General features: G+C 42.9%; 1 protein-coding gene across 2 annotated transcripts in view; it reads right to left on the bottom strand.

Annotated features, from left to right (window-relative positions):
• GPD1L (glycerol-3-phosphate dehydrogenase 1 like) overlaps nt 1-19653 on the bottom strand; it is a 112407-nt gene that overhangs the window by 17659 nt on the left and 75095 nt on the right. The window contains exon 6 of one of the 2 annotated variants that reach the window (XM_063922292.1): nt 2272-2289. The exons of the other annotated variant lie outside the window; for it this stretch is intronic. Coding sequence (XP_063778362.1) covers nt 2272-2289 — 18 coding nt within the window. The remainder of the gene's footprint in view (nt 1-2271; nt 2290-19653) is intronic. 2 annotated transcript variants of the gene reach the window in all.

The following is a 19653-nucleotide window of genomic DNA, read 5'->3' as shown; positions in this document are numbered from 1 at the left end:
CTGTTTGAAAGGAGTAAAGACAAGAGGGATTGAAGACCTACTCTATATAATAGAACCTTCAATTGCACTTTCGAGTTCCGGACATTAACCATAGCCTCATGCAATGCTATATTCGTGTGGATCTGAAATTCATAGGGGTCGAATTAATTGTGAATGATGTGCTTTTGCAAATGCCAGCAACAGCACACTAAGTCACAATGATTTCTCAGGTTTTTGTTAGCAGCCACACGCAACTGTTTAACAGCTTATGTCAGGGGTAGCCAACCAGTCAGTGACAAAGAGCCAAAAAAGCTTGTTAGGTACGTCAAAGAGCAGACATCGAGCCGATGGCACGCATGCAAAACTGGAATGTGGCCTTGTGCCTGCTATACCACACCCCTGGTATAAAATTCATTGAAAAAGCCAGAACGACAATTTATTTTACGCCAAATCCATTGAAAAAGCCACTTTCACATAATAAACTTCAGCTCCCCCATGTGTCACTCCAGACAGCTCCCCCATGTGTCACTCCTGATAGCACCCTCCTATGTCACTCCAGCCAGCTCCCCCGTGTCACTCCAGCCAGGTCTCCCATGTGTCACTACTGCCAAGACCCTGCTGTGTCACTCCAGTCAGGTCTCACATGTGTCACTCCAGCAAACACCCTCCTGTCACTCCAGCCAGCTCTTCCATGTGTCACTCCTGCTAGCACCCTCCTATGTCACTCCTGCTAGCACCCTCCTATGTCACTCCTGCTAGCACCCTCCTATGTCACTCCTGCTAGCACCCTCCTATGTCACTCCTGCTAGCACCCTCCTATGTCACTCCTGCTAGCACCCTCCTATGTCACTCCTGCTAGCACCCTCCTATGTCACTCCTGCTAGCACCCTCCTATGTCACTCCTGCTAGCACCCTCCTATGTCACTCCTGCTAGCACCCTCCTATGTCACTCCTGCTAGCACCCTCCTATGTCACTCCTGCTAGCACCCTCCTTTGTCACTCCAGCCAGCTCCCCCATGTCACTCCAGCCAGCTCCCCCGTGTCACTCCAGCCAGCTCCCCCGTGTCACTCCAGCCAGCTCCCCCGTGTCACTCCAGCCAGCTCCCCCGTGTCACTCCAGCCAGCTCCCCCGTGTGACTCCAGCCAGCTCCCCCGTGTCACTCCAGCCAGCTCCCCCGTGTCACTCCAGCCAGCTCTCCTATGTGTCACTCCTGCTACCACCCTCCTATGTCACTCCAGCCAGCTCCCCAGTGTCACTCCAGCCAGCTCTCCCATGTGTCACTCCTGCTACCACCCTCCTATGTCACTCCAGCCAGCTCTCCCATGCGTCACTCCTGCCAACACCCTTCTGTCACTCCAGCCAGCTCTTCCATGTGTCACTCCTGCTACCACCCTCCTATGTCACTCCAGCCAGCTCTCCCATGCTTCATTCCTGCTACCACCCACCTATGTCACTCCAGCCAGCTCTCTCATGTGTGACTACTTCCAGCACCCTCCCGCGTCACTCCTGCCAGGACCCTCCTGTGTCTCTCCAGCCAGCTCTGCCATGTGTCACTCTAGCCCACCCTCATGTATCACTACAGCACCCCCCCCCCCCCATCAACTCATGCCATTGCAGCAGTCCCTAATGTTTCTTCTGTTTGCTTGTGGGTGTCTCACCTCTAGTGTCTGGCTCCTTCAGTTTTCAGTCCCTGTAGTGCTGCTGCGTGTCTGGCTGGAGTGCATCGGTTTCTGTATCTGTTGTGGTCACATGATTTAGAGTGTTTGGAGCCACATTTGAATAAAGAAAGAGCCACATGCGGCTCAAGAGCCACAGGTTGGCCACCGCTGGCTTATGTGCTCCCAGCACTACCGTAATTTCAAACTAACATCGTCCACAACTGAATTGACCCCAAAAATTCACACAAGAGCTGTGGAAAATGAACACCACCACTCTAATTGTGAACGGTCCTAGATCAGCTATGAGCCGGCCTTTTTAAGGCTCTAATTAACATCACACACAAGAAAATTGATCAAATAACCAGATCCTGGTCTGCTGGTAGTCCTACAAAAACAGAATACTTTTAAATACACTATACAGATGTGTTTTGCATGGACAATTGCCTCTCATTTGCACTTATCTTTTCCAACTGAATAACTCAGGCCTAATTAGTAAGCTTAAATGATTTTATTGACAGTTAATTTAGCCCAACATATCTCAGCTCCAAAACAGGTGGGAAAAGCCAATGTACTGTAGATCATAGTGGGAACAGGAAGCAGGTTGGTTAGTATATACTTTCCATATGTACGTACTTGCAATACACATTTGGCCTGTAAATCAACACATTTTACGCATTAGTTTTTCTTTATGGAGATGACATGTACACTGCAAAGCTTACTAATGGGATACATTTTTGAGACCATAAAACTATATTTAACAAGCACCCATAGTTAACGATGATAAGCTGGGCAGGCAACCTTGATTAAATCCACAGTAAAGGGCAAATAAAGTAGCTAAGTGTTTCATAGACCCACGGCAATACTTATTTAGTAGCGATGAGCCTGGATTCTCACTATACTACCTAAGCATCTTGTGTAATTATTACAGTCCTAATAAAACCAACATTTGTGTCAGCGTTATCAATGCAGTTTTAATCCGACAATATAAACAAATTCCAAAATCTTTTTTTCTCCTTACTCAGTAAAAACAAGTAATTAAGCTCTTGAAAAGATTTTACAGCAATGAGAAAGTCTGTGTGTTTCTAGATTAAATGCAAACATTCATTGACTGTATGTCTCCCCCAAGCAAATATCCGAATGCAAAAACCTTTGAAATGGCTTGGCAATAATAATGAAAACTGTTTAAAGATAAGCAAGCCAGCAAAGTGTGCATGTCTCATCCCCTGCTTCCCATACACTAAAACACAGGCTGCATTTAAATGAGGCAAAAGCAATTTTAGTGTTCAGCACAGAGCTACAAGTCACAATATAAATGCCCTTTTAAAGTAACGAGCGGCCACTGCAAGAGAGGACATTGCAATGGAAAAACACAAACAGATAAACAGAATGTTCGGGGCATATTAGGTAATAGCCAATTTCATATTTTATAGGTAATAAGAGCTATGAGCTATAGAAGTTTAATAATTTAAACGCAACCTAAGGATTCAAGGGTATCCAATCACCTGCAACAATTTACCGCAGGTAATATCCCCGGGAGCTATCCAATTAGCCCAAAAAAGCAAGATAGATAGATAGATAGATAGATAAGATATATACACATATATACACATATATACATACATACATACACACACACACACACTGGCACCCAGCCCATTGCTATCGGTTACGTGAGTGCCGAGCCTGTTTGCAAAATTACAAAGATTACACAGGGGTGCATGAAAAGGCCTGTGACCACGGTTAATAAGAGTTAACCAAAGATTAACCCCGTAATATACAAACAAATCTAGAAAACCACAGCACTCGCCACCCCAGAGGCGGGGTGCAATATCTCCACTCACAGGGTGGGGTGCATGCAGCCCATGGCCACCAACCCAAATATATACAAACAGAAAGTTCAGCACTCACTAATTTTTGAGACTTTGTGATAGTGTAGGACCTGCATGAACAGTTCATGCTTATGTTTTAAAATTAATGATAATTGTGAAACCCACAGGGTTCCCTGTATTTATAGGTTGCAATCACCTCTGGGCGCCAATTTCCCTCTCTATATTATATATATACACACACAAACAAATCTAGAAAACCACAGCACTCGCAACCCCAGAAGCGGGGTGCAATATCAGCACTCACCACTCATAGGGTGGGGTGCATGCAGCCCATGGCCACCAACCCAAATATATACAAACAGAAAGTTCAGCACTCACTAATTTTTGAGACTCTGTGATAGTGTAGGACCTGCATGAAGGTGGGGTACCTTGGCGAGCGGTATGCAGGCTTCCGTGCATTGGCCAATTCACTAACTAAACCTCCATCATTTATTTATTGATGTTGGGAGGATAAGTGAGCTTGCTATGGCGAGTGCTGAACTTTCTGTTTGTATATATTTGGGTTGGTGGCCATGGGCTGCATGCACCCCACCCTATGAGTGGTGAGTGCTGATATTGCACCCCGCTTCTGGGGTTGCGCGAGTGCTGTGCTGTGATTAATATATATATTATATATATATATATATTATATATATATATATATAAAATTGGCGCCCAGATGTGATTACAACCTATAAATACAGGGAACCCTGTGGGTTTCACAATTATCATTAATTTTAAAACATAAGCATGAACTGTTCTTTCATAAAAAGTTTTTTTATTAAAATGTACAGAAGTAAAGAAGCATGTCCATCATATTACATAGACAGAATTATGTAATTTCTCTTCGAATACTCCACCATTGGAGTTGGTAGAGGAATATCGGCAACTTAGTGCAGTATCTTTATTCTTCCTCATATGATATTCAGAGATAACATCAAGTAAAACAAAACGCGTTTCGTCTAGTAACTAGACTTCAGAACAACTAAACTACAGAACAACTAGTCAATATTTATACAATGTTACATACAGAAAAAATTGTACAAAGAACAGTCCATGGAAAATAGGATGTGCGAGACATGATAAAACAAAGCGACAGACAATAATTGGGCTGATGGCAAAAATCTGAAAACTGGATTAGATGGTTACAGTAAGAATCCATATATATTATCATCATTAGGTATTTTACATACCTTTTGGTATTAGCGCCTATCAGAATGTAATCAAACAAGGTGGATAATCAGGATTTTTCAAAGATTAATCTCAAAGCATCACAAACAAGGCTGCCGAGGCTTCTAGCCGTTCTAGTTAAAAAAATAATTAATAATTGACTCTTATTATTATCAAAGAATGGATTACCGACCATTGTATAAGTCATATGATTAAAACATCACGTACCTCATGCGTCCAACTGACAAAAATTCATCTACTTCCTATGTTTCTAATTTTCAAAAGGATGGTGGGGACAGCAAGATCCTGCCAGAAGTGGACCTAATGAGTCAATTCATTTTAATGAATATATGTCTGAGACAATTATGACAAAGGAACAAGAGAGGAAGGGAGGAGGGGGAGTGGAGGCTTAATTATCATCACCCTCATTATTGTTTTCAATAGGGGGAACACATATGTGTCTAATACATGGATCAAACTAAAACTAACTGATCAGTATAAACTGATATAATGTACACATAGTCCCCTGACAAAAAAATATAGTATAAACAACCCTAATGGTAGCGAAAAAGGAAACACATTAATCGAGATCAACAATTATATTGGTATTAATATAAATGTTTTTATGGATATTACAGATAGAATTCTAGAGAATCACAACATACCTCATGGGTCAAATACGAGCGTTAAAAATAGATACGGATAGGATGTCCATACAGATTCACACAGGAAACAACCTAAGGGTCAATTAGATAATAACCAATGATTTTAGATATGGTGGCCATACTCAACTGCTAGCTTGATCACCTGACCTCTGTATGAGTGTTAAAAACTGAGACATTGTGCATTGCTCACATGCTAGCAGATTTATAATAAATCCAATTCACATTAATTAGACTACATAAGTGAGACATGATGCATGTTCAAATAGTCAATCTTAAATATCACTCCTTTTGTACATAATACTTGGCACTATGTAAGTCTAAATTAAAGACTAAGAACTTTAAACATTAGAAAATTAAGTGCCAATCAGTCTAACCCAGAATAATATACATATCATAAATTAAATAGAGCCTTCTTCCATACTGGATGTCTGCTTGGAAAGTAAGGGTTTTTCATACTCTTTGGAAGAAGGCTCTATTTAATTTATGACATGTATATTATTCTGGGTTAGACTGATTGGCACTTAATTTTCTAACTTTCTGTTTGTATATATTTGGGTTGGTGGCCATGGGCTGCATGCACCCCACCCTATGAGTGGTGAGTGCTGATATTGCCCCCCGCTTCTGGGGTTGCGAGTGATATTTAAGATTGACTATTTGAACATGCATCATGTCTCACTTATGTAGTCTAATTTCCTTTTTCGCTACCATTAGGGTTGTTTATACTATATTTTTTGTCAGGGCACTATGTGTACATTATATCAGTTTATACTGATCAGTTAGTTTTAGTTTGATCCATGTATTAGACACATATGTGTTCCCCCTATTGAAAACAATAATGAGGGTGATGATAATTAAGCCTCCACTCGCCCTCCTCCCTTCCTCTCTTGTTCCTTTGTCATAATTGTCTCAGACATATATTCATTAAAATTAATTGACTCATTAGGTCCACTTCTGGCAGGATCTTGCTGTCCCCACCTTCCTTTTGAAAATTAGAAACGTAGGAAGTAGATGAATTTTTGTCAGTTGGACGCATGAGGTACGTGATGTTTTAATCATATGACTTATACAATGGTCGGTAATCCATTCTTTGATAATAATAAGAGTCAATTATTAATTATTTTTTTAACTAGAACGGCTGGAAGCCTCGGCAGCCTTGTTTGTGATGCTTTGAGATTAATCTTTGAAAAATCCTGATTATCAACCTTGTTTGATTACATTCTGATAGGCGCTAATACCAAAAGGTATGTAAAATACCCAATGATGATAATATATATGGATTCTTACTGTAACCATCTAATCCAGTTTTCAGATTTTGCCATCAGCCCAATTATTGTCTGTCGCTTTGTTTTATCATGTCTCGCACATCCTATTTTCCATGGACTGTTCTTTGTACAATTTTTTCTGTATGTAACATTGTATAAATATTGACTAGTTGTTCTGTAATTTTTAGACATACCCCTGATGAAGCCTAGTTACTAGACGAAACGCGTTGGGTTGTTTTACTTGATGTTCTCTCTGAATATCATATGAGGAAGAATAAAGATACTGCACTAAGTTGCCGATATTCCTCTACCAACTCCAATGGTGGAGTATTCGAAGAGAAATTACATAATTCTGTCTATGTAATATGATGGACATGCTTCTTTACTTCTGTACATTTTAATTAAAAAAAAACTTTTTATGGAAGAACAGTTCATGCTTATGTTTTAAAATTAATGATAATTGTGAAACCCACAGGGTTCCCTGTATTTATAGGTTGTAATCATCTCTGGGCGCCAATTTCCCTTTCTTCTTTTCATACATTCTGTTTAGTCCCTCCCAACAAGGGACTTAGTGATAAAGGCAGCCCCCCCCACCCCAAGGAAGATCGTACTTTAATGTATTCAATTTGGCTCAGAACAGCGCAGAAGGAGAGTATTTGGTTGATATATAGTCGCCCAGAGGCATGATATATGTTGGTGCCCCCCCTACATACTGTATACACACACACCCTTCATATGTAGCTATCCGGCACTCATGTTGAACAGTAGCAGCGTGCTCAGGTGCCTTTCCAAATAGTAATATAGATACACATACAAAGTGGATGGCACTCCAAGTCAGTCATCACAATAAAATAGACACCAGCATACCTTTATAGCACACCTACAGTACTCCCTCACCCACCAGTGTGTCACAATGTAGATGCTTTGGCGCAGTGGTGTGTCGATATACAGTATATATAAAAAACACACAAACGCCTCTTTCACTTAAACACACACACGCCTCTCACTTACACACGCCTCCTTAGCTTAAACACACACGCCTCCTTAGCTTAAACACACACACCTCCTTCGCTTAAACACACACAATCCTCACTTACACACACGCCTCTCACTTACACACACACACCTCTCACTTACACATGCTTCCTTCACTTAAACTCAAACACACACGCCTCCTTCATTTAAACTCACACACACTTCCTTCACTTAAACACACAAACATGCCTTTTACTTACACACACACACACACACACGTCTCACACACACGCCTCTTTCACTTGAAAACACACACACAAAAAAACAAACATGCTTCCTTCACAGTGCTGCCAACATTTATTAAAGACCCCCCAGCACCCCTCCCCAACTACACCCCCCCCACACACACACACACACACACACACACACACACACACAGTGCAGCTTAAGGCAAGTGCTGCCAGTGCCTACCTGCTGCTATCAGCCCAACGGGAGAACAGAGACCTTCACTTGGCCAGCTCATCTGGAAGGGCCTGGCAGGAGCTGCGTTCTGGAGCTCCCCCTAGGTGTAGCCACAGCCAGCTTTCTGTATATACTAGGAGGCAGCTTCCGTGTCACTGACACGAAAGCTCCTCGCAGCGAACGATCTTCAGGGTCAGGCAGCGGGAGACAGTGGAGGAGATGTGCCCCCTTGAGGTCAGGAGCCCGGCAGCAGCCGACTCCACTGCCTCCCAGAGTTGTGTGTGTGTGTGTGTGTGTGTGTGTGTGTGTGTGTGTGTGTGTGTGTGTGTGTGTGTATGTATGTATGTATGTATGTATATATATATATATATATATATATATATATATATATATATATATATATATATACATATACACACACACACACACACGCACACACCAAATCTATGAAAGAACACATATGGAATTAAGTTGTAAACGAAAAAGTGCTAAACAAATCAAAATAGGTTTTATATTTTAGATTCCTCAAAGTAGCCCCCTTGTGCTTTGATGACAGCTTATGCACACTCTTGGCATTCTCTCATTCAGCTTCATGAGGCAGTCTCCTGGAATGGTTTTGAATTAATAGGTGTGCCTTGTCAAGAGTCAATCTGTGGAATTACTTGCCTTCTTAATGTGTTTGAGACCATCAGTTGTGTTGTGCAAAGGCTGTGTAGTACACAGTGGACACCCCTATTTAACTACTGTTGTAATCCATATTATGGCACGAACCACTCAACTCAGCAAAAGAGAAACGACAATCCATCATTACTGTAAGACATGAAGGTCAGCCGATATGGAAAATTTCAAGAACTTTGAATGTATCCTCAAGTGCAGTTGTAAAAACCATCAAACGCTATGATGAAACTGGCTCTCCTGGGGACCGCCCAGGAAAGGAAGACCAAGAGTAACCTCTGCTGCAGAGGATAAGATCATTAGAGTTACCAGCCACAGAACGGAGGGAGGAGGAAGAAGAAGGAGGAAGAAGAAGGAAGAAGAAGAAGGTTGTTTGGGCCAAGAATCGCAAGGAACGGACACTAAACCAGTGGAAATCTGTACTTTGGTCTGAAGAGCCCAAATTTGAGATTTTTGGTTCCATGTCTTTGTGAGACACAGAGAAGGTGAGCGGATGGTTTCTGCATGTGTGGTTCCCACTGTGAAGCATGGAGGAGGAGGTGTGATGGTGTGGGGGTGCTTTGCTGGTGACACTGTTGGTGATTTATTAAAAAAATTCAAGGCACACTTAACCAGCATGGCTACCACAGCATTCTGCAGTGCCCGCCATCCCATCTGGTTTGCGCTTACTGGGACCATCATTTGTTTTTCAACACGACAATAACCCCAAACACACCTCCCAGGCTATGTAAGGGCTACTTGACGAAGAAGAAAAGTGATTGAGTGCTGCATCAAATGACCTAACCTCCACAATCACCTGACCTAAACCCAATTGAGATGGTTTGGGATGAGTTGGACCGCAGAGTGAAGGAAAAGCAGCCAACAAGTGCTCAGCACCTCTGGGAACTCCTTCAAGACTTTTGGAAAACCATTTCAGGAGACTACCTCATGAAGCCGATTGAGAGAATGCCAAGAGTATGCAAAGCTGTCATCAAAGCAAAAGGGGGCTACTTTGAGGAATCTAAAAAATAAAATATATTTTGATTTAACATTTTTCTGTTTACAACATAATTCCATATGTGTTCTTTCATAGTTTTGATGTCTTCAGTATTAATGTACAATGTAGAAAATAATTAAAATACATAAAAACCATTGAATGAGAAGGTGTGTCCAAACTTTTGACTGGTAGTGTATATGTATATATATATATATATATATATATATATATATATATATGTGTATGTATATATATTATATATGTGTATGTATATATTATATATATATATATTGTCAAAGTCAGAAAAATATCTCTATGCACACTACCATATTTGCACCTCACAAAGGTCCGTGCTGCGCATGCGTACGCTCTCCCGTACGTGCGCATACTCACAGTCGCGGGCACCCGCAGGCGCACGGTATGCGTATTTACGGTAGAGTTTATGTGATCGTAGCGTGCAACTCAATCGTTACATATTTTCACTATATAATGTATTTTGTAGATCATGGTCCCTTTGATAGATTCTGAAAGTTTGGTTAATATAGAATGTTCGTGAACAGAGAGATCCCTCTTTGTTTGATACGAAGGGTCAGACAGGAGTAATACAGTGGTGTTTAGTACCCATCGGAAGAGTATTTAATTAGCAATATTCCGGTGTTGGTTTGAAGCGGATTAATCGCTCGTGCGAATAGTTATGGACATAAGAAGTTTATGAACATTTACTGTATTTGCACTTACTTATCCATGCGGCGGGAAACCCAGTTTCCCTCCCACCTGAGCTGTTGGAAATAGTCACGGCCCACCTGTATGAATCAACCTATGACCTTTTGTTATAATGCGAGGAGGAATTCCTGTGTCCAATGAACAATGAGATTGTAGGGACCATTGAATTGCATTGTGTGTGGGGCATAAATAGACAGGCCGATCACATCCAGCTCTCACTCTTCAACGGTTATCATTGCTGAAAATCGGGAGCTGGATGTCCAGAGGCGCATGCGATCGTTTCCTTTGTGCGTAAGTTTTTCTCCGCAACTATATTGATCTTCTTGTTATTGTGGGCCAATCTCTCTCTCTCTCTTCTCCTCTTTCTCTCTTATTTTCCCTTAAATAGTAATTGTATTGTATTTCCTGTGTAGTTATCCGGTTAGGTAGTCTATGTTATATTGTAGTGTATGATTTGTATTTGTATTAATTCTTTTGCAAGTATATCAGTCATAATATATATATATTAGGCGTTGGACCCTAAGCCCAGGTATCTGTGTATTTCTTATAGTGTTTAGTATTCTCAGAGCGTCGGTGACGCTCAAACAGCTTTTAAGTTAATAAGGTTACACTAGGTTGCATCTACACCCTATCTCTACACTAAGGTTTTACAGCATATTACATTGTTTATGGTTTAGATATAAAGGTTTAACATTGTGAGCGTCAGCGCCGCTGGTGATCTCCTCGTGGTCCCGAGCGTCCGCTACGCTATAGCGAATCATTACGTTAGTCAGCAGCCAATAGCGTGCCTGCCAGTGATCTCTTGGCCGTGAGCGAACGTGACGCTTGAGCGTCTCGACTACGGCTGAGCGATTGTTACGCAACGAGCGTACCCTTACGGTACTTCATACGTAAATAGCGTACAGTGTTCTTAGACCTCATAAAGGGTTTTATATACGATAAATATTCTGCTTTATCAATTGGCGGCTCGCCCGTCCTTCACATATCTGCACTAGGTAGAAACAGCAGACATTATCCATCAGCAAAGGGCGGGAGGTTATATTCCTCGTAGTGCTGTCGGGATAAGCGTCTGCTTCTCTTAGTAAAGGGTGCTGAAGGAATCCGGGAACCGGAGGTAAGAACAAAACGATAGTGTCTTTTTAAAACTGTTTATTTCTGTCTTGCGTACACACGCACGCATATCTGCATTTCTTTTTTTTCATTTGTGTATTTTCGTACATCACTCTCCTGTTTGCCAGTTTTATAGTTGATAAACGTGCTAAGAGAGATTTGCTGCTATTTTATAGGTTAAGAGTAAAAAGGTAATATAGTTAAAGTATAGACAAACACAGCTGTGCCTGAGAGACAAGGCGAAGTCAGTGTGGTGCGCGGTAGATGATAAAGGATCATCTACATTGATAAACGTATAAATTGTGTTACGGTGGATCTTTGCTTTGCATACACGTGTCTCTAACAAAGGACTGAGACTTGCGTACGCAACCCAAGGGCCGACGCACGCAGCGTATATTACGCAACGGAGCGTACGGGTACGCCCACGTAACTCAAATCACAAGTGTTAAATTTTTTTCAACGCGATAAATAGCGCAACGCGGTAAATAACGCAAGGCGATAAATCGCGCAAATCTATTTTAACATTCGAAATTTAAATTAACAGATCCTTCTCCTAATTGGTAACACATCTGGTCTAAAGAAAATTTCTGCGCAGAAATAGAAATAGAAACAAAAGTGTATATGTGGTGAGTGAGTGTGTTTGTTTTTACAATTTTTGAGGTTGAACCACAAGAAAAGTCGAGTTCTCGTGAGGTACATGCGTGTAAGTGACGTACATGGTGGCTAGGGAGGCATCCCTGGTTAAAACATACAATTTGAGCATTAGAGTGTAGCAGACCAGGAGGTCATACTGTAACAGACCAGGAGGTCATAGCAGACCAGCAGGTTCAGGTACAGCAGACAAGGAAGTCCGCTATACAGTCCACAGGCACAACACCTAAAAGGGTTGGTGCAACACCCATATAGGCCATACAAGCTCTGGCTGAAGGAATTCGCAGCCGTAATTTTCGATTCCACTGGTCGCTCCGTACATAAGATTAGTTGCTTATGTGCTGAACGATTGTACCGCACGTAATTGTGTACATTAGTAAACCTGACCGGTACTATTTGTGTACGAAGGTCATAAACGCTATTTGTACATTCTAACGTGATTTGTGTAATTTTTTTTATTTTAAGGGAGGTTCGCTGCTCACTCAGGAACTATCCAACAACCAATAGTTACTGGAAAGAGTAAGTGTTCTTCGGATAACCCTCGCAGGTTCCAGTAAATAGAGGTTCAGGTCGCAGGGGCCCTGGGTCGAGTACGCCAGCACTATATCAGTGTGATCAGGTCGTATTGGTCGGCGTGGGCGAGTGAGTGGGGTACTCGGTAAACCGCCACCGTCAGCCTATTTTGAACATTTTGGTTTGCGTAAGGGTTGGCTGAATAAAGCAACACCTTCGAACTATGGGGGCCACTTGTTCAGGTAGGGGGCGATCAACCTCGGTTCGGGTTGATTCAGTGAACCGACCAGTCGGGTCGGCAAGGTACGTAATGTGTGAGAAATACGGAAGTCACACAGAAGCTTTATGTGATGAATGGGAGAGAATGACGGTACATGACGGGGAGAAATTCCCAAGAGTAGGTAGCTTCAGCACAGAAGTGTTAACGAATTTAAGGAGAAGGATATGTCTCATTAAATCAGCAAAGAGACGAATCAAGCATTATGATTATTTACAGTTGTGGCAACAGGAGGGTGACATACAGAGAGGATTGGCTCAGGCGGCGGGATCTGGCTCGATCAGGAAACTGATAGCCACGGCCCCACCGCCACCATATATATCGGGAGAAAAATTGGTTGCGGAGAATGACGCATTAAGGTGTAACAAACAAACACTTAGCAACTGTGTAAATGTTAAAGATAATGTTAACCAATTAACCAATGCAAGTATTAACCCGTGCAAGTTGTACCCTGTTTTGAACTTTCCTCAGGAGTGTGATCAAGAGGACGAATCGGCAACAATTTCAGTGCTCTCTCTAGCAGCCACCATAGCAGAGACCACAGTAGGCACAGCTCCACCCCCGAGATTAGTAACGAAAGCCCCTAGCGGAGGGATAGGTGAGGTCGTATCAACGGGTAAGTACGGCACCATACACTATGCTGAAACTATTTCACCACAGCCTGTAGAATCTACACAGAATGAGGTTGTTAGAGTTAATCCTGTTAAGGTAATAGTAGTTCCAAATGGGAAAACAGACACTTCAGGAGTCACTCCTGTTAGGAACATTGCCATGTATAGCCCATTTTCCCGAATGGAATTAAGGACCATAGTGTCTGAATTCCCTGACCCTAGAAAAGACTTAGTTGCCAGCCAAAAATACATCAGAGACCTAGGTAACACTGTAGAGCCCAACAATAAAGACTGGCAGATATTGCTGAGAGCATGTTTACCCTCCAATGTTGACGCAACTCCATTTTTAGCTGACTGTGGATTAGATCAGGATGTACCTCTTACAGAAGTGTACAACAAAGACAATATAAAAAGAATAAGTTTACAGTTAAAGGAGTATTTCCCAGCCGTAGTTAAATGGAACAAAATATTCTCCATTAAACAGAAGGAGTCAGAAACAGCTGCAGAGTATTTTCACAGAGCATTATCAGAAATGGCAAAATACACAGGCATAGAGTACATTAAAACAAACATAAACCATCGAGAAGTAGCAGTATCGGTACTGATGGATGGTTTAAAAGAGTCATTGAAGACTAGGGTACAGACCACACAACCATGTTGGCGAGGTCTGTCTGTGGCTACTTTGAGAGAGGCTGCTATTGATCACGATAGGAACATCACCAGACACAGGGAACAACAAGGTGATAAGTTAATGGCAGTAAGTATACAGGCCCTGACCACAAGGCAGCCTTTGTTTATATCACCAAACCCTGTGGGTAAGTCAAATGTGGTTACTTGTTATTCTTGTCATAAACAGGGACACATGGCACGAGATTGTAGAGTGAAGAATTCACGAAACTCATACCAACCCCCTAGACAACGACACGACACACGACATTGGGATCAGGGTCCGCAGAAACGGAGTTATGAGCCACATACAGGGGAAACAAAAAGATATCCCCCGAACAGAGACTGGCAAGCCTCTGGTAGCTCCCAATTAACTCCATCACAAGTAGTTGCTGCCAGCGGGATTCAGGGAGGTCGCCATACCCAATAGGGGTGTGGCCATACCTGTAATCTGCAGCCAGTAAAATTGATTGCAAGCATTGGAAGTGAACCAGAAATTGCAATCAATGTAGCTGGTAAATCATTAAACTTTCTTGTAGACACAGGGGAGGCCAAATCAGTGATCAATTCGACAGTGGGCATGAGAACCACTGGTAAGACAATTCCAGCCATAGGGGTAACGGGAGTAGTCCAGCACTACCCTGTTAGCAAACCAGCCGAGATTACAGTAGGGCCTTTACATACCAAGCATTCCTTTTTGCTGGCTGCATCGGCACCGACTAATCTCCTGGGAAGAGACTTACTGTGTAAAATGGGGTGCGTCATTTATTGTACTCCTGAAGGTGTATTCTTGGACATACCTGAGAATCACGCTCAGGAAGTGCGAGACATGTTAGACTCCCCATCAAAATTAATGTCACATACCATTATGACAAATAGGACTCCCTCCCAAGTAGAAGAAATGACATCTCAGATACCAGAGTCACTTTGGACTAAAGATGGACAGGACACTGGATTAATGGCAAACGTAGCTCCGGTAGTTGTACAAGTAAAAGATGGTAGGATAGCTCCAAAAATCCCACAGTACCCTCTGAAGCCAGAGGTGGAGTTAGGAGTGTATCCCGTAATAGAGCGCTTGCTACAACAGGGCATTCTGGTAAGAACGTCCAGCACTGCCAATAGTCCCATCTTCCCTGTTAAAAAGAGTGGGGGGAGGGGTTACCGGCTGGTGCAGGATCTAAGGGGGATTAACAAAATAGTTGAGAGTCAGTTCCCCGTAGTGCCAAATCCAGCTGTCATCCTAATGCAAATCCCTCCCACTGCGAAATTTTTCACTGTTATTGACCTCTGCTCCGCTTTCTTTTCGGTACCTCTGCACCCTGACAGTCAATATTTGTTTGCATTTACATACAGAGGAGTCCAATACACATGGACTCGATTACCACAAGGATTCATAGATAGTCCAAGTATATTTTCCCAGGCTTTGCATGATTGTTTACAGTCTTTCCAACCAGTGAGTGGATCAGTATTAATACAGTACGTGGATGATCTACTACTGTGTTCTGATTCATTGGAAGCATCCCTGAAGGATACGAAACAGCTCCTGTTTCATCTTTCAGACACGGGACACAAGGTTTCCAAAGACAAGTTGCAATTATGCCAAACTAAGGTAAAATATTTGGGACACTGTCTAACACAAGGACTGAGACACCTGACCGCTGATAGAATTCAAGCAATTAGAGACATGACTCTACCACAAACCCAGCAACAGATCAGAACATTTTTAGGAATGTGTGGGTATTGCCGTAACTGGATCCCAGGGTTTTCCATTCTAGCGTTACCCTTGCAGGAGATGGTCTCCTCAAACAAACCTGATCGGATTTCGCATACAGGCGAGTCCAAGACAGCATTCGAGAGACTTAAACAGTGCCTAACGCAGGCACCAGCATTAGGTATGCCAGACTATGGGAAACCCTTTGAACTATACGGAACAGAAAGTGCTGGTTGCGCGGCAGGCGTACTAACCCAAAAGCACGGTGATGCCAGCAGGCCAGTAGCATATTACAGCGCTCAGCTAGATACGGTAGCGCGATCCCTCCCCACATGCTTGCGAAGCGTTGCTGCGATAGCATTACTAGTAACGAAAAGCGAAGACGTCGTGCTAGGTCACAACCTCACAATTCATACACCACATGCAGTGTCAGCCTTGTTAAATTCTGCCCAAACCAGACACGTCTCATCAGCGCGGTTTACAAGATGGGAATTGGCACTAATGGCCCCCGTAAACATCACCATAAGGAGATGCAGTGCATTAAATCCTGCAACATATCTCCCAGGTGTGCCTGGACAGGCACAAAGGGTGGAGGATGAGAGTGGTGGGGAAGGAGGATTTAATACAAAGGAAGACACACATGATTGTATGGAATATTTGACCCAAAATTTTACCGCAAGGCCTGACATCAGTGACAACCCACTGGAAGATGTAGAACTTACGTTCTACACGGACGGTAGTTGTCATAGACAGTCAGACTCGGGAGACTTGTGTACTGGATACGCAGTCGTAGATGACCAAGGCACCATAGAAGCGGAACCGCTAGGCCCACCTCACTCAGCCCAGGTTGCTGAACTGATCGCCCTAACCAGAGCATGTGAATTGGCTAAGGGCAAATCAGCCAATATCTACACCGACTCTAGATACGCATTCGGGGTAGTCCATGATTTCGGAGCCCTATGGCGCCTCAGAAATTTCATGACGGCAGCTGGTACACCGGTAGCGCATGCAGCTCACATAAAAAGGCTTCTAACAGCGATACAGGAACCCGACAGAGTGGCTGTTATCAAATGTAAAGCACACACATATAGCCAAGACCCAGTATCACTTGGTAACAGCCGAGCAGACGAAGCTGCTAAGTTAGCAGCTGCTACCCCCAGACAGACAGACACCACACAACTGATGGTATTTAATACCATCAACACCCAGAAGTTGTGTGAGATGCAAAATTTGTGTTCCACACAGGAAAAGGCAGTCTGGAAGGCAAAAGGATATGGCCAGGAGTCCTCAGGACTCTGGACGGATGGACACGGTAAACCAGTGGCCCCCAGAGCATACCTTCCATGTTTAGCTGAGGGAGCCCACGGGCTGACTCATCTGGGCAAGGAAGGGATGTGCAAGTTGGTAAGAGCATATTGGTGTGCCCCAGGATTTTCATCTCATGCGAGTAAAAGGGCAATGTCATGCCTTACCTGTCTGAGAAAGAACATCGGAAAGGCAATACCTACAGAACCATCTCATATCCCACCTGCCGGCGGCCCTTTCCAGGTAATACAGATTGACTTTATTCAATTACCCCCTTGTCGAAATTTGAAATATGTACTTGTTTGTATAGATGTTTTTTCAAATTGGGTCGAAGCATTTCCGGCGGCCACAAATACCGCTATGTTTACTGCTAAGAAAATTGTGCAGGAATTTGTATGTAGATATGGTATCCCTAGAATTATCGAAAGTGATAGGGGTACCCATTTTACAGGTGATGTCTTTCAAGGAATGTGTAAATTGATGGGAATTGATAGCAAGCTGCACACTCCATACCATCCACAGGCGAGTGCGAAAGTGGAAAGAGTGAACAGCACTATTAAAAATAAACTGAGTAAAGTGATGGCAGAGACAGGATTGACATGGCCAGAAGCTTTACCCATTGTACTGTACAGCATCAGAACCACTCCCAGGTCCCCTCTTAATCTGTCTCCCTTTGAAATCTTGTTTGGTCGACAACCGCATGTTATGATTAACCCTCAGGATGATTTGAAGTGTAACAATGAAGTGACTGTAAAATACTTGATTAACATGAGTAAACAGTTAAGGAATCAAAATGATAATCTGAAGTTAGTGATTCCTGATTTACCAGATAGTAATTGTCATGACATTGAACCTGGGGATTATGTAATGATACGGAATTTTCTACGCTCAGGTTGCCTTATTGACAGATGGGAAGGACCATACCAGGTTTTATTGACTAGCACTACAGCATTGAAGGTTGCTGAGAGAGAGACTTGGGTTCATTCGTCCCACTGTAAAAAGGTTGCTGATCCAGAGAGGTCCCGTGATAAGGAACAGACGGTAGAGGTTGTATCACTGGAGTGTCTGTTCCAGGAAGATTGAGGCGGCACCTGAGCATTGAAAATCACAAGACCAAAAGCAGTTGTCGATCCCCTGTTCCCTTTTATTGTTTTTCTCCAACTTCCCATCCCCTCTCCCTCAAATTATTTTTTCCCCCTTCTCATTCTTCTCCGTTTCCTCCTACAAGATGGACTTGCCCCAAGAGACTGTGATCCGGATTTTCCTGTTGACCATGATGTTGACCAGAGCAGTCTGTTCCGGCGAGAGTACCATGGAGGTCGAGAGAGGTTCTGGAATGGGTTCTGATGACAGAGATGGAGGCGTAGTTTTCCAAGAACAACATAATCAACAAGCAAAGGCGAGTATCAGAAAACGATCCGATAGCATTGACCATAGAAGGAATTGTGAAGGATTGTTAGCTGAAGAAAACTGTATCTGTCGGCTCTGTAACAATGTCATTGAGGATGGGTGCATAAAGAAATGCCAATCCAGTTTTAATATCCATATGAACCGGCATCCATTGAGTGACTATCACTCCTTAGTGGGTAGTGTGTTAAATAAAACAGATTGTTGGGTATGCTCTCAAGTACCTCAAGGTCATAGCAAATCAGGGCTAGTACCATTTCCTTTAACGTAAGGGGAGGTACTTGAGTTAAGTGGTGGGAGACCGGTGGACAGGAGGTTTAATATCTCCAGCCCTCCTAGTTTGAAGCTCCACCAATACCATGTGGATAGGTCCCTATTATGTTTTAACATCTCCAATCCCCGAAAGCCGGGAAATTGGGAAGTGTCATGGAGTAATCAAACCATGACCTTTTCGCATAGAGCAGATAGAATGCCTACAGATACAGAGCTTATACGCCACATAGCCAGTAGAGGAAAATCTTTCCGATATAGGTATACCTTAGGAAATAGGATTACGAGAGTTGGAGAGGTATCACCAGGATACTGTGCACATATCGTACAACCTGATACGTGTACTAAGCAGATGGAAGAATTAGGGTTAGGAGATTTCACATGGAAGGTGTGTAATATGGTTATGTCCTACTCCGTCCCATATGTTCTCCCCGATGATGCATATTTCATATGCGGGAGAAAGGCGTATAAGTGGCTTGCCCCAAACTCTGAAGGATTGTGTTATATTGGAAAAGTACTGCCTGAAGTAATGACTGTATCACATGACAAAATGAAAGACATACACCGTGTTGCCCAAACTCCTTACACTCACACCCATTACGAGCACGTAGTTAAACGGCACCTGATAGAAAGAACAGAGCATCCGGCCTCTGACATGATCCATGAATCCACCGGGATTCAGTTTCTAATCGCGTTAGACATCACTCGCACCGCCAGA

Source organism: Pseudophryne corroboree, chromosome 5 (genome assembly GCF_028390025.1).
Source record: "Pseudophryne corroboree isolate aPseCor3 chromosome 5, aPseCor3.hap2, whole genome shotgun sequence".
NCBI classification, from domain to species: domain Eukaryota; kingdom Metazoa; phylum Chordata; class Amphibia; order Anura; family Myobatrachidae; genus Pseudophryne; species Pseudophryne corroboree.
This window is presented reverse-complemented; position numbering and strand designations above follow the sequence as displayed.